The 15,906-nt window shown below is 48.0% G+C and overlaps 1 protein-coding gene across 4 annotated transcripts in view; it reads right to left on the bottom strand.

The window, feature by feature from the left end:
• Positions 1-1,443: 1,443 nt before the first annotated feature.
• The window catches only part of RCOR1 (REST corepressor 1), a 105,721-nt gene continuing 91,258 nt past the window's right edge, over positions 1,444-15,906 (bottom strand). For 3 of the 4 annotated variants that reach the window (XM_023537102.1, XM_023537103.1, XM_023537105.1), the window contains 6 exons: positions 15,188-15,266; positions 12,204-12,398; positions 7,068-7,145; positions 6,786-6,843; positions 5,907-6,136; positions 1,444-2,772 (listed from right to left, as the gene is read on the bottom strand). In XM_023537102.1, the coding sequence (XP_023392870.1) occupies positions 2,731-2,772; positions 5,907-6,136; positions 6,786-6,843; positions 7,068-7,145; positions 12,204-12,398; positions 15,188-15,266 (682 nt within the window). In that variant the 3' untranslated portion in view covers positions 1,444-2,730. The remainder of the gene's footprint in view (positions 2,773-5,906; positions 6,137-6,785; positions 6,844-7,067; positions 7,146-12,203; positions 12,399-15,187; positions 15,267-15,906) is intronic. The other variant, XM_023537104.1, reaches the window with a different exon arrangement.

Genomic DNA, 15,906 nt, shown 5'->3' on the forward strand with positions numbered 1-15,906 from the left:
AAAACTATCATTTGTCTCAATGGTACTATAATTTGCACAATAACTTATACTTAGGAGAAATTTTCCACAAAAATATATATATAATTATGACATTCACATTGATAATTTTTAAGAAGACAAAGCTTAAGTGAACATTGCATCCGGAGCAGTTGTCACTGTGGACCCTTGCACATCCAAACACGACCTGCTGATGCACCCCGTCTTGATATGTTAAAAAGGGGGTTTCACACAAATAAGACCAAAGCACTCCGCTTTTAAAGCTAAGTGATCTCTTGCACTTACAACATCATTGCAGACAGTGTAATCAAACAGCTGAAAACGCAGTGTTGTCTTCTGCATGGAGCTACCACGAAGCAGACAACTCTTCTTCTCTCCTGGCAACTGAAAACGACGAGCCCCCTTCCCTGGGAGAGAGAGCCAGAATCCAGCTGCTCTGGTCTTGGAAACACCGGCACAGCGGCTCTTCAGGGCTCGGAGACCACTTGGTGCCAGGAACCAAGTAAGGGGCTGGTGCAGACTACAGACAGAGGCCTGGCACTGCCGGCGCGCCCCATAAGAACCAGCATCAAGCTATCGAGCACCGCCAGATGGGGTCAACCCCTAAGGAAAACAGCCTGGGGCGAGAGGAACAGACCTGGGGGCAGAGCGAGAAGCCCGCTGCAGCCAAGTGCCTACTTCCGTTAAGAGAGAGGAGCTCGTGAGAAGCAAGGAGAAACTGAAGCTTCTGATCATGCCTAGTGTCCCCTTAAAGTGATGTGCAAAACATGCCACCTCCTCCCCGTTTTCCCCGCCATCTTCCAATTATGCAGCAAGCCTATGACACAGACGAAAACAAGCCCTGGCCATTACTAGTGTTATTCTGCTCTCCCCGGCCCAGCAGGAGTGAGCTGTGACTGCCCTCCGCTGACGCTGACGCTGACGCTGACGCTGCTCTTCACATGCTCTTACTGAATGACGGACACCTAGACACCTAGCACAGGGACAAGATGATGAAAGTTGGGAAACTCCTATTTTATTTCCTATACCCTCCAAGTGACCTTTTTCCAGATTTGTTTAAAAAAAAAAAAAAAAGTATAATCCCAAACCTTCTATGTTTCTAGTTGATCTTTCTAAAGAGAAAATCAGCTAACTGGGGGGATGGGGGGGTGGGGGTGGGAGGCAAGGTGCTTGGAAGTCAAAACATACTCAAATTTTAATTGCATATTTTAAATTCTTAAGAATTCTGTTTATGCTGCCTTAAAGTGTTTGCATTTTTTTCTTTTTGGTATTGAAAGCAGGACAAATATTTAAATGATGCAAAACACAACAAAAAGCTCCTTTACCATATTTAGTGCAGGCCGAAATGATTGTGGGGCGAGGGGGGAGGCAGGGAGGCAGAATGAAATTCGACAGTCCAGCCCTCACCCCCGCAGGCAGGTCCATGGACTAGTAAGAGAATAAAAATGATTCTGGAAGCCTCGGGACATTTATTAGAGATTTTCACTTGTTCCCAGCCCAACAAAAAGGCATTACATACCACTATGCAGATCGTTTCTTTTCATCTTGGTCTCACTAGAACCGATAAACTAACCATTTCTGTCCTGTACTAATAATACGAAAAGAGAAGGGATGGTGTTTACGTGGTCACATCAGTACACGGAGGACACAGAAGGAGATGTGGAGTGACATGAACGAGGCCAGGCAAACCAAGAGGTCGGAGGACAAACGTGTAGCTCTCACAAACCCATCGCCAGCTACTCGGATGCCCTTGTCGCGCTAAGTGACACCTGCGGTCTGCACTCTGTCGGCATCTGTAGCAAGCTCTCCCGCCTCCGCATCTCAGTGATGTCGTCTTTGGCAAGCAATAAACTTGAAGGAAGAAATAAGACACTAAAACAGAAAAGGATGGATAACGTGGTTGCCAAAGGAGAAGGCACCGATTCCAATGTACGAGCACCAGGTGCAGTGGTGTGGACCAAATTCTTGGAGTTGGGTGGTGGGGAGTCGGGAAAAGACGGGGTGGCACCCATCCTGGGGTCGCGACGCTGAGAGCTGAAGGCAGAAAGCGCTGAGGTCCGCATCCCTGTGAAGCTCGGTGTCCACGGAGCGCTGCAGCGAGTGGCTTTCCAGCCGCTGGGCGGGGCGGACGGGGGGGAAGCCAACCATGTTCTGAGCCGTAATCCTACCCTCCTCGGGGAAATGGGGTTGAATCAGGGCGTTTGGCACGATAAAGGTGATGATGCAGTCTGCCAATATACTGTGGTTTCCAAAGAAGCATGATATCACTTAGGTGGATGCCTCAGAAAAGAATGAGAGCAATTTCTAGAAGGCTGACAGGGTCACAGTTAACTCTGAAAAGTACACTATGCACAAGGTAGACACCGCGGGCCGTGCTCCCGCGCCGACCACCTGTTCTGCGGCTGCTGATGGCAAGAGCTGCCACTGACGGCTCGGGAGCTCCGACCGGGGAGGGGGTCCCCAGAGTTAGAGGAGGGTGCCGGCCACGAGGTCCCCCAGCACTTAGGCAGCGTGTGAGATGCGGTGGAGCTGTGTGGGAGGCGGCGCCAACATGGAGGAACGAGCGAGGAATTAAGGCAGATGTAGCACAGGACTGGAAGTGTACGCCTTTTTTGGTAATAGCTGCTTGTCCACGGAGATGTGATGCAGATGGCTAGGTGATGTCTTGTAATACCTGATATCCTGGGTATAACACAGTCGTCCATACCAAGTGCTCGGAGCTACCAGAGTTTCTCAGGAGGCAGATGCGTATCTGACGTCGAGAACAGAAGCGGCCTGAGGAGAGGACGACAAGGGGGTCAGAGGGCGGCCGGCCCCGCTGCGGAGACGCACGCCCGCCTCAGCAGGTGGCTGCGCCCAGGCGGGCAGGGCGCAGGCCGGGCGGGAGCCAGTGGCCTCCGTGGCTGGATGTCTCGGGCTCCAGTCCCGGCCCTGCCACTTCCTAGCCGCACGCCCTTGGACGAGCCACCATTCCGCCCGAGCTTCACTTTCGTCTGCAGAATACGCACAGTAATGTCTACTTCATGGAAGTAAATAACGCCCCCCTGAAAAGGGCAGCGAGTGCAGTGCCCGGCCCGGCCACCATGGCACCCCAGCAGCCCACGAGCAGCCGCTGGCTCCTGCTGGGACACAGGGACAAAAGCGCTCAGGTCGCAGGCTCTCCCTTAAAGCCTCCAAGGCACGGAGCTCCATGCTCTCCTGTTCGTGCTTGGCTCCTACACCCACACCTAACGGTGGCCGCGTCTCAGCGCTCACTGTGACCCTCCCGTGTCTCACGCCTGGGAAACCACCAGGCTACGAACGCAAACCCGGCACATTCTGCAAATGGCTGCTCCATCAGGTGGGGTCGGGGGACGGGGACCGCCGTTAGTCCCGAGCCAGACACTTCTCATGAGCTACGCACGGAGTCATTGTATAATTTGAGGTGAGAATCCTAAACCTCATCTCCAACCTGTCACCGCTCGGTGCCCTCTCTGATACCCTGGCCCCATAGCCCATCCTTGGCCACATGGAGAAACTCTGGACCCCAAAAGCTCAGATCCCTGGGCTTCCCTCTCTTCTCAGCCCCGAAGGAGAGCGAGCCCTTATGTCACAGTGTTACAGCAGGTCCTCCGTGTGGATTTCCCTCGGGGGTGGGCAGACTGCCTTGTTCTTCCCAACGCTTGCCTATTCCCACAGCCGACAGTGATACCGGTTCTGTTACGCTTTTTCACTTAAAGTCACAGAACCTATCGAGCGTGTTCTGCGAGGGCCCACTGTGCCAGGACTTCTGGCGATTCTGACGTCCGTCCTCCCCCACGTGTGTGTTGCACAAGACGCAAAACCTGAGGGCAGAGGGCAGAGAGGACACCAGCGGTCTTTCTTAGCTGCTGGACACCACGAAGTAAACAGGAAAAACAGGAATGCGGAATTATGAGGACGCCAATCTGAGCACTGACCGGACAGGACGATCGGATCGACCGGCATCCTAACAAGTCCCCTCGGGCCTTCTGCGGCCAGAAAGGCAGCTGGTCCTTACCGATTAACTCCCTCCTGTAAATGGAGGGTGGAAGACCAGGCTGGTGGACTGCAAGGGCTACGCTATCAGCAGCCGAAAAAGCAAGCGACTAAGAAAAGGAAACACAGGCACGTGTGAGAGAGTGAGTGTGAGACACAGTGTGTTTTATATGACCAAAGAGGTGAAAAATTTTTAGGGAAATATCTCTAGTGTATAATCTTTATAAGTTAGATAATCACATTCTATCTGAAGAGAAGGCCGGGGAGACAGACACGTGGAGGACCTGACACCAAAGACCTGCCTGATGGGGGGCTTGTCACGGGGGGGCCGACGCTGCGTGGCTGGGAGGGAAGCGGGTGTTCTGATGTGAAACCGACATCGTAAGTGGACCATTAAGGTTGCACCTTCTGGACTAATAAGGGGAAGAGAAGTAACTGACCCACCTGAGCCGGTTGGTAAGTGCGCCAGGCGTGAGAAAAGGCGGGCACGCACGCGAGAACGGACGTCCCGCGGGCCCCGCACGCACTGCCGGCCTGTTTCATGAGGCGCTGACGGCAGTGCTCCCCAGACCAAAGCTGGAAAACGTCTCATGAAACGCGGTCTTTCCCACAAACTCTGATGTCCCTCCCCTGGTCACCTGCAGCCTTTCAGTGCTTCCCAGTGAGTCCCGGATTTGAAAAAGTTAATTTACTGCTAAAAGGGCCATTAGCGCTGGGACAAAGATCGCTGCCAAAGATACAAACACTTTCGCTTTGCTCCTATGCTGCTCTGGTCCAGGTCGCAGGCTGGTCCACACACGGTGTGACCCCCTTACACTGGCAACATGGATTTTGTGCGCTTAATACAAAGGTTTCCTGCTGGAAGGCTCTAAGGAGTCTATGCTGTAACTCTTCTGACCAGCGGGCCCCAGCCCTGTGTGGACATCACGCTGTCACCGAGCCTCTCCCTTGTCCCCGCAGTGCACTCACTCCCGTGCCCAGGGCCGGAGGGCCTCTGGGCTGCTCCTACAGCCGGGCTCTTCCAAAGGAAGCACAGACGACAGAAAATAGGGAATTTCAAATCATCCTGCATGGCTGTGGGAAGATTGATACGAACATAACTCTCCTTGGAAACTACCTTAATCCTTAAATCACCAAGTCAGTGAACAAACTCTAACGTAACGTGGTCGGCAACTAGCTTACCTACGCCCAGCCACCCTCCTCTGCGGGACTGCGAGGCAGTAAACTGCGGCTGGGCAGGCCAGGTGAGGTGGGAGAACAGCAACGGCGCTGTCACAGGAAGCAGGGAGGTGGCAGATGGGTCCCTGCAGCCTCGATAATCTTGCCTAATCTCTGCTAATTGGGCTGATGAAATCCGTACCACTAGCTTGGAGATTACTAGAATGCCAGCCGTAATCCCGGAAGTTCAGTCAACCATGGGACCTAGAATTGTCCCCATCAAACATGTAAGCCGGTTAGCTCTAAACGGCATCGAAGGCGGAAGATGTGTACAGCGGACACAGACCCAGAGGACCTGGCCAGCTGTGCAGACTCACCAGTGAGTCTGTTAACCTCATGACGAGATGACAACTTATTTCACGTGGCTGAGCTTCGCTGACACGCCCCGAAGCACTTCCAACTTACGATCTTACAGCAGAGTTCTTACTGTATCTAAAGAAATACTAGTAATGTGGAATGTTCTGTGGCTGGAGGAAACCAGGATGAAATTAGCAATTTGTCCAGAAATTCCAATGTGACCAAAAACTGAATGAACTCAACACACATATTACGGTATTTACAGGCCAATGTCAAGTTACCGACGTAGCTAAAACCTAAAAACATTTCTACAGCCAGAAATGGCCGCCCACGAAGAAACTAACTGAGCTACTGAGCATGACTCTGGCAGAGAAGAGATCACGTTCTTTCAGATTTACCTCGTCTTCCTCTTCAGGAACCTTGATAGCACTGTCCGGAGACTTCACAGGCTTCTGGTTACTGGGCCCGTTGGTCTCTTCTTTCCCATGCTCTGCCTCCCATTCTTGTAAAACTTCATCTATGTTGAAGCGGCGTCGATAATTTACAAAAAAGTTTTTCACTTGTACCACTGATTTGTTCCCAATCACATCTGAGATAGCCTGAAAATCTCGGCCATATTTCCTGATGGCTAAGGATGTAAGAGAGCATTTTTTTTTTCAATACAAGAGAAAAACAATTTACAAAACCACAGTTGAGACTTACTCGTGTCCAGTAAGGAAACATACAGGCCTCTAACAGCAGGTGCTACCTTAATACCAGCGGGAAACAGCAGTCAAGTCTGGATAGACCTATCCCAGAGATGACAGGTCGAAGCTTTTCAGTGCGACCCCGTATCCAGAAACCTCCACCTTGACATCTGATGTCACACGACAGCTGAAGTCACCCGGCAATTATTCTATGGTTGTGGGCATTCTGTACTCGTCTTTTCAGGAACCCCAGACCTAGAACACCCCTACGACCTTACTTAAAACCCTAACGCTCTGCTTCTTTTGGGGTTTTGTACTTCGTGGCTATTCAGAACCCAACGCGTAGCTATTAAAATGGACTACCTGCGCCTTTAGAAACTGACGCCTTCACATTAATTTTCACACCTTGTGAGACATGGGAAAGGAAACAAGTAAAGCCCAGAGGGGTCTCGGGAACGGGGCCAAAACGATGTCCACTACAGGACTGCAATCCTCCAAGGGTCTGTTTCGGCATGAGCCGTGCTGGGCACAGGGCGGGCAGTGTCTCCTACAGCTGGCCCTGCGCCCAGCTCTGCGAGGAGAACCCCATACCTTGTACAGCCAGAAGCTGCTCCTCCGTGGTCCAGCGCGCGTTACACTTCTGAATGACCTGGGTATGCAAATGAGTCACATCAGGACACCACGTTTAGAGATGGTATGTCCTTAAGAGGGTTAATGAATCCTTTTCTCAGATCAGAATTTTAACATCAACTACATTTATAAAATGGCATCTATACTTTTCTAACAGATGTGGCTGGAAATGTAGCGAGGATATTATATTCTTAAACGCGTAAAATGGGTATGGCTTCTGAGATGATGCTAACAAGCTCCTACCTCTGGAAGGCGATACGGTTCTATTCCACCGTCAAGCTTCTCTTTGAGAGCACTGTTTGTCTGTTTAATGTTCTGAATCTACGAGAAAGAAGATTTTCATTTTAAAAGTGAACAACTTTTATAAAGGCACGAAAACAGAAATAAATAAAAGAAACAAAGAACAACAAAGGCGAAACAGGCTGAGTAACAGGCAGGCGGGGTGCAGGCAGGAGGGGCACGGGCCGTGGGCCTCCGCACCCCAGCACTGCGGGCCCGGGGCAGGCGCCTGCTCGCTCCAGTGCGGGGGGAAGGCGGCGGCCCGCCAGCTCTCCACAAGCCTAACTTTCACCGACTATACCGCCTTCATTTTCTCGCATCGTCTCTTCCACGTTACTGCCTGGATTCGACGAGCTGCATCTTCACCCTGTTCTAACCGAAAGACGCGAACACCACGAACGACCCGTCAATCACAGCTGCTCGCCAGCTCTGCGCGGGTCACAGAGTGGGCCCCTCTCCTCTGCGCCAAGCACTGGGGGGCTTGGACCCTGGTGCCATTTTTAAATAATCACATAAGCAAATAAGAAAGCAAGGGGAGCGACAGGGTCATTTTCCTGCATAAAACAGCAAAGACATGAGTGAGCAGCGGGCGCCCTCGAGAGCACAAACCTCCCCGAGGCAGGGGGAGGAGGACGGGGCTGTGGAGGCGGGAGGACACGGTGTGGACATGGCACTGAAGGGCCTGCCACCGAGCGCGCGACGGCTCTGTCTCACGAGACTCTCTACGCTTCCACAGGCTAAGAAAATCCCATTTCCAAGTCCTCACATTTCCCACAGTCCCAGTTTCCCTACCCTCCCTCCGACGCCTCACTCCTAAACGTTCTAAAAGGGAGGAAGACGTACAGGAAGAATTTTCCACGCTGTGGGACCAACAGCCAAGTAAACAAAACCCAAACTGTCAGGACCGAAACAGACCCGTCGGTCACGAGTAAGGCCACAAGGCCCACCGGAAATGCAGCCCACTCCCAGTCTTTTCATGGTGACGCCACGTCGGAACATAAAGACAACTAAAAAGAAAGATACCAGAAACGTGAACAAAATTTACCGCACAGTAAAACCATAAATGAGGAACTTGATTTACCGAAAATCACTTCAGCTTATTTCAAAAAGGTAAAATCAGAAGAAAATACTAGAAACTTACTCACGGTAAGTTTTTGGGAAAGTGATGCCAAGCCCCCAGACCAGCATTATCTGACAGAACTCTCTGATGCGAAAACATTCTAAAGCTGTGCTACGCGACCTGGCAGCCACCTATCACATATTGCTACTAAGTACCTGAAATGTGGCCCATGCAACCAAAGAATCGAATTTTAAAGTTTTTAAATTTTAATTCATCCCAACTTCAATTTAAATAACCACGAGTGGCTACTGGCCACCATGCCAACAGCACAATCATGGACTCTTGCCCAGAGCCCTCAGCTACCAGTGACCCCAACTACACTGCAAGGTACTGACTACGGTCACCAAGTTCTCCTCAGGCCAAGGAACTTGCGACAGGGATCGCGAATTCTCAGAACTCAGGAGTCTGGAACACTATGCGTGTCCCGCAGCGTTTCAGTTAGCATGCCTCTGTGCGCTGCGGCCGGCCGTGTGCCCACGGTGCCGAAGTGGGTACAAAGGGCACTGTAGTGAGCGACGTGCATTTCCCAAGGAGACCAACCTATTTTAACACGTGCATTTTTCTCTCTAAAATCAAAAGCTAAAGAAGCACAGAGATTAAATGAAGGCAAAACATCCACAAATTCTGAACTTAAAGTGAGCTCTAAACTCTCATTAACCTGCATCACTGGTACTGACGGACGTGTTCAGAAATACCCAGTTCCGTATCAGAAATACCCAGTGTTCCCTAATGTGATGGAGGTTTTCTGCCAGCTGAACGTCAACTGGAAAGGACGCCAGAGTGGCAACAAGCTGGATGAGGGACAGGATACAAATGTGATCAGCATTTAGAGAAAAAAATCGGCCACCTTGGCCTGGTGCCTTACCCAGACCTCCCAGCTGAACACAGCTTTCCTTTTTCTGCTTTATTGCGTGTTTAGAGATTCTTCTCTAACGTCTGACTGCTTTCTTCTCCGCTCAGAAAGACCTAATGCAACTGCCTCTGTTCTCTGGCAACCTCACCGGCGTTCCCAGCCCCTGCTCATTCGTTCTGCAGACCTAGGAGGAGCCGCCCTGCAAAGCTCTGGCACCCAGGAAGTCAAGCAGTTTCTGGTAAGGAAAAAGTCTTCCCTGCTGAAGGGACAGCTGGGTTAGCTCCACCTCCATCTCCTCTCCTTGCCCGGAATGCAGATGTGAGGCTTACGAAATGGCTTCTGCAGCGTCCAACAGGAGGCAACGAGCAGTGAAAGGCCAATAAACTAAGGACGGAGAACAGACAACAGAAAGAAATCTGGGCTCCCGAGAGCACCACGGAGCAGAAGAACGATGCCGGCACCACTGCTAAAACCAGTCCTTCGCCGTGTCAGCTGTTGTTAATCAGGTCTTCTGTCACTCTCAGGTGACAGTTCCCTGGATATACAAGCAAACACGGGCCCTCCAGAATCAAGCGGCCACTCTGAGTCCGGAAGCGCATCTGGCAGTAGCCCGAAAAGGTTATGGGAAGTAAACAGCCTGCCTCCTCTCTCAGTAAGTCTGACTTTTCCTCCTTCAACACTGTAGACTTTGAGTAGCTATGGTCAAGTACAAAATTCCTGCTCTTGACCCAGACTCTGAAAACCAAAGCATCTTTTGTCTACAGAGTCAGTGACGCCTCCGTGGAAGAAGGGGTCTCTTCCTCTTTCTTGAACATCAAACAGTAAGTGTTAGGAGCTCGCTCGGCAGAGGGAAAGAGGCCCCTTGCAGAGGGGCAGGAAAACGCATCAGAGAGCTCTGCTCACAGCAGCCCTCACACACCGTGGAGGATCAGGAAGGCCAGGGTTAATCTCCTCATTTGAAAAGAGGCCGAGGAAGATTAAATGGTTCTCCTAAGACGGGAATGCAGCTGTACCAGCAGCCAAGACAGGGAGCCAACCCTCCGGCTCCATGGGGCACACCTGGTCCTGGGCTGTGCTGCCTCCCTGCACCAGAAGATGGATGGGGCCACCGTCCCACCCGCCTCATCCGTGAAGTGGCAGCTGGCCTCCTATTCAACCTTTCAAGGGAATCACCAATATTAAAAGTCAGAGCAGCAAAAACTAAAAGTAAACCTTGACTCGACGATTTGCCTTGAATTTGGTGGGGCTGGCGGGGAGGGAGAGAGAGGGCACATAAAAGGACGATACCAGGCTACTCAGCTCAATTTTCAGTTTCCACGTACTGTGTACAATTCGATTAAAACAATGAACCATTTCTCATATCAGCCACAAATAATTAGAAAAGAATTAATTTAAAAACAATATCCTTTACAAGAGCTCCAAAAAAGTACCAAATACCTAAGAATAAGTCTAATGAAGGATATACAAGGCCTATACATCGAAAACAACGAGAGAAATTAAAGACCTCTGTAAGTGGGGGTTAGATCACGTCCGTGGATCGAAAGATGTTAATTCTCTATTTTGATCTATAGATTTCGATACGATCCCAATAAAAATTCTAGCAGAATTATTTTTCTGAAAATTGAAGACATGATTCTAAATTGTATATGCAGACACAAAGCGGCATGAATAGCCAAGAGAATCTTGGAGGACTTCCGCTACCCAGGCCGCTAGATTTATGATGCGCGTGTGGCTTAGACAGTACAGCGCCGGTGAAGACTAGACAAATGGACCAAAGGAACAGCGTCGGAAACCGGATAGGAACCCTTGCAACCCGAGCACACACATGGCTGACGGATTCAGAGCGGGGCCCCACTGCACGGCAGCGGGGGAGACAGTCTGTCTAGTGAAGAGGGCTCGGCTGACTCGGAGGATACCCGTGTGGAACAAACGAGCGTTGCCCCTACTCACAACAACAGTCACAGAAAAACACTTCCAGGCAGACTGAAGGTCAAAACGCAAAAGGCAAACAGCACGAGAGAAAACCGTCCTGACCGCAGGGAAGGGTAACAGAACTCAGAGAGCTCTGACTGTAAAAGACAAGAATGAGAAATCCAATCCACCAAAAATTAAGGATTTCTGTTCATCCAGAGATACCAGTGAGAGAGTGAAAAGACACGTCTCACAATGGGGAACCAAACGACCTGCCCCCACCTGGGGGCATTTCTGATGTCACAGCTGTTGGGAGGACGATGCTGCTGGCATTTAATGGGTAGAGGCCAGAGATGCTGCCAAACATCTTACGATGCATAGGACAAACAGGACAACCGCCCGCAAAGCAGGATTATCCAGACCAAAACGTCAACCGTTAGGAAACCCTGACATGAGCACCGTGGAAAACTGTGTAGTACCGTGTTCCAATGCTGGCCACGTGCATTCTCTAATCCAGCAAGTCCTCTCAGGTGCATGTGCAACCACGATGCACACGTGATGCACCGAGACACACAAAACAATGTTCACATCAGCATTTGTAATGTCCAAAAATAGGTAATAGCCCAAATGCCTAGGAGAGTAAAAGGGATAAAATCTGTGGGACAGTCACACAGCAGGGGCGGCGATGACAGCTACGGTTCCATACAAGATGGACAGGACAGAACTTACGCACCGAAGGAAAGCCAGGCATAAAAGAAATCACATCATATTACTTTCACAGAAAACCCTCAAACGGATAAAAATAATTTGTGGTCTTAAAAGTCAGAAGAGTGGCCAGCTCTGGGAGAAGCGGGTAAGGAGCGAGAGGGGCGTGGGAGAGGCCTCGGGGGCAGTGCCGGGTTTCCTGCGGGGAGGGGCGACAGAAGGGGACGGCTTCCATTTCTTGATCCAGACAGAGGTCAGCTGGGTGTGTTCGCAATATGAAACACCACTGAGCACATAAACACACACATTTACGTACACATGCATAACATCGATGTCAAAGTTAATTTAAGAAAACTTGGTGGCTGGTCAGTACCTAAGATCCTCTGTCCGGTTCCTTGGAAACAAAACGCCCTTCTGAGACGTGGAAAGAGGACATCCACGAGTGCGAGAAGGACAAGCAGCCCCGAAGCACCGGCTGTGACATGCCTTAGGCGGACTGGGCCGCGCGTACCTGCCGTTTGACTGAGACCAGCTCCATGTCCAGCTGTCTGAGCACCGTGGTGGCGGCGGTGGCGTTGGCAGAGACGGCCTCCACATCCTCTTGAGAAAGAAACATTCCTTTCGGAGGTTTCCTTTTCGCTCTATTTTTAGCTTGTGTGCTATGTTTTTCTTTTTTGATCTGAGGAACTGTCTCAGTAGGTGGCACCTGCACGATACACATGTGATAAATGAGACGCTAAAAAAAATTAAAATGCCAACTGAACAGTAATAAGCATATTTCCTTAACATGGCTCCAAACGACCTAAGACAAAGACCATGCCATATCAGAATTACCATCTACAAACAGACAAAAACGTTAGCTACTGAACTTGAAAGTGGACTTCATTTCCTTCTTGCACAGACGCAGTCTCATTCTATCACTTTAAGCCTCTGACAATAAGCATTCTGGGCTTCCTGTAATAATACAGGAAGGAAAAAGTCTGCATTCTCTTCCCGTGAGCTTCATATATATATGAATAAGGAGCTATTTTATCCTAACCGTCCCCAGCAGTACAGATGGACATGTGAACACAGAAAGATCCAGTAAGTATATAAAGAGCCACTTAAATTCTTCAAATCTTCATAGAAGTTTAAAAAAATAAATAAGAAACCATGACTTTTTTATGCATCTTTTTTGGGGGGATGACACAGCTTTTAGGGCAACTATGCCCTAAAAATATGCTTCGAAAAAATACATGTTGTCATTTTAAAATGCATGACTGCTAATTTTTTAAGTGCTTTCTCTAAAACCAAACCTTCAGACATGAAATGCAGTAAAATCTTGGCAACGAGAAGACAATACCTTACTTTTTGCTACGTATTGTAAAAGACTGAAATAAAAAGACCATGCAAACTAAAATGGCAGCAAGAAGTTCTTGAACAAGTGGTAATAAATAATACATAAAAATATTAGGCAGCAAACTATATTCTGTAATAGCACTCTGTTTAGTAAAGATCACCTATTGATGATGTGTCTGTTTTAATAATATTTTAGTACACAAACTATTATTTAACCACTTTTCTTTTTGAATCGGAAATTGAGCCACACAAATAAGAATTACAGAAATTAATATAAAATCAACTTTCTCTTCCATTTAAAATGTTGCACTGAAGAACCTAATAAACAATGCATCAGAACAGAACTCACTAAAAATCCTAAGCATAATTTGGTTTCTCAAACATTCTTAATTTAGCTAACTCTTAAAATAACCTTGTTATTTGAGCACTCATATAAATCACTGGCAAAATGCCGTCCAGAAAGAATGACCAGTTTCCAATATACATGTGCATATGTGTATATATGTGTATATTTATATTTATATTCATATTTATATATATATGCACATGTACGTATGTGTATGTGTACGTGCACGCACGCACACACACACACTTATATATACATGAAACCAAAAGGAGACTAAAAATGTACCTGGAGCACTTTGACTCAACAATTCAACTTCTAGAAATTAATTCTAATGAAAAAAATAAAGTGCACAAATCATGAGATCAGCAGTTCAGCTTTGTTTATAATAGCAAAAAGCAGGGTCAAAAAACTGTAAAAACCCATAGTAGATTCATTTACTCAATTATGAAAGATCTGTATGATGGAATAACATATAGTTGTGTACACAAATGTATTTGACATAAAAACATGTATAAGGTAAATTTAAAAGGTTATAAATGTTACATATTAAGATCCATCTTATGTTTGTGAAAGTATTCAGAATTAAGTATGTGGGCACACACATTTTACAGAGGACGTCACCTGAAAAGAGTCACCAAAATGTTAACGGTGATTCTGTGTGACTGTCATTTTCACCTTCTCCTTTTTGTTTAGTTGTATTTCATGCTTCATCTATAAAAAACATGTATTACTGATGCCACTTGAAAGTTCAGGTGTGTCTAGACCCTTTCGTTTTTCCATGCTAAAATAGCTGTTCTTATAACTTTAGAATCTTTTGAGATAGGGAAGAATCCTTTGGGATTTTACTGACACTTTAGACTCTTGTTTTCAGAAAAACTCTCCTGTGACCACATATAAAAGTCATACCCACAATGGGATTCAGTACTCCAGCCCGACTCGGGGGCTTGAAAGGTGCCAGTGGGCTAAGGAACCCTGTCCTGCAGGTATCACGGTGATACCCTACCAGGGCCTGCTGTAAGTAGTGCTGGATTGTGGGGCCTTCTGACCTGTGCCACAGAGCCCTGGGTTTCTTTGGAGGGCTCTTGGGGACCCCACATGTTTCATTCAACTTTATGAATGGACGAAATTATGCAAGACCGTAAGCCTCATTTAAAAAGCTAAGATCATCCTGACACCCCATTGTTCTCAGTAGACAGTTTACGATAAACCAATGTTACAGATATACCCAAACAGTCACCCACAACTGTGGGGATCTGTGGGCCCCCTGAATCCAGAGACTAAAACTCTCTGGCATAATGATTTTTAAGAAGTGAACGACTAAAACTTCACTGTGTGTGAAGCTCACCCTCGTCATGAACCTGCACTGTTGATTCTGAGTAACGAGGACTTGCACTGAGTCCCTGTCAGCCCTCGGCAATCACCTACAGTCACCCCCTGACCAATCGTGTGCAGAGCTGTTGGCCAGTGACGGCTCAGGAGACACGAGGCTGAGAGAAGCCATGCTGCAGCCTGGGCCTCGCCAGCACCCCCTTCCTAACCGACTGAGCTAGCAGCTCAGGAGAGGAGGCGGTGAGGGCTGCCGCCCCAGACAAAATCGTCCTCGCCGATGCTATTTTTTCCTTTAAGACTTCTTTTACTCGAGTTTCTTGGCAAACGCAATTCTAAGTTCCATAAAGCAAACTTAGTATTGTTTAAAATGTCATACTGCGATGCCCTGTACACAGCACTTAATATGTTAAGCAGACTAAGTAAGAACATCTTACTTACGGAACTAGCCATAACATTCAACTTTTCTAAAGGGGAAAAAATACCTCCTTTTTGCTCTCCTTATTTTGATCCATCTCAATATCAATGGGATTGTTTCCATTTGCTTCTTCTAGTTCATCCTCACTGAAAGTAAAGTAAAAGTTACTGAAAGATTTTGTTCCCAAACAAAAGTGAAAGTTCATCACCGCCAAACCAGTATTACAAGAAATATTAAAGGGACTTCCTGAAGAAGATAAAAAATGTGAATAACAAAATGGTAATAACCAGTACCTATCAGTAATTACTTTAAATGTAAATGGATTAAATGCTCCAATCAGAAGACACAGGGTGGCTGAATGGATAAGCAAACAAGACCCAAGTGTCCGTCAATGGACGACTGGAAATAGAAATTATGGTACATACATACGACGGAATGTTACTCAACCATCAAAAAGAATGAAATCTTACCACTTGTGACAACATGGATGGACCTAGAGGGTACGATGCTGAGTGAAATAAGTCAGAGATAGAGAGACAAATACCATATAATTTCACTTATATATGGAATGTAAAGAACAAAGTAAATGGACAAACAAAATAGAAACAGACTCAGATACAGAGAACAAACTGATGGTTACCAGATGGGAGGAGAAATGGGGGAACTGGCTGAAAAGGGGGAGGGGATTAAGAAGCACAAATTGGTAGTTACAAAAAAGACCCCTTCTCCCCACTCGCCCCCGGCCCAATGCGGCAGGACGTTCTGGCTGAGAAGGAAGAGAGAGAG

This window comes from Pteropus vampyrus, unplaced genomic scaffold, assembly GCF_000151845.1.
Source record: "Pteropus vampyrus isolate Shadow unplaced genomic scaffold, Pvam_2.0 Scaffold178, whole genome shotgun sequence".
Lineage (NCBI taxonomy): Eukaryota > Metazoa > Chordata > Mammalia > Chiroptera > Pteropodidae > Pteropus > Pteropus vampyrus.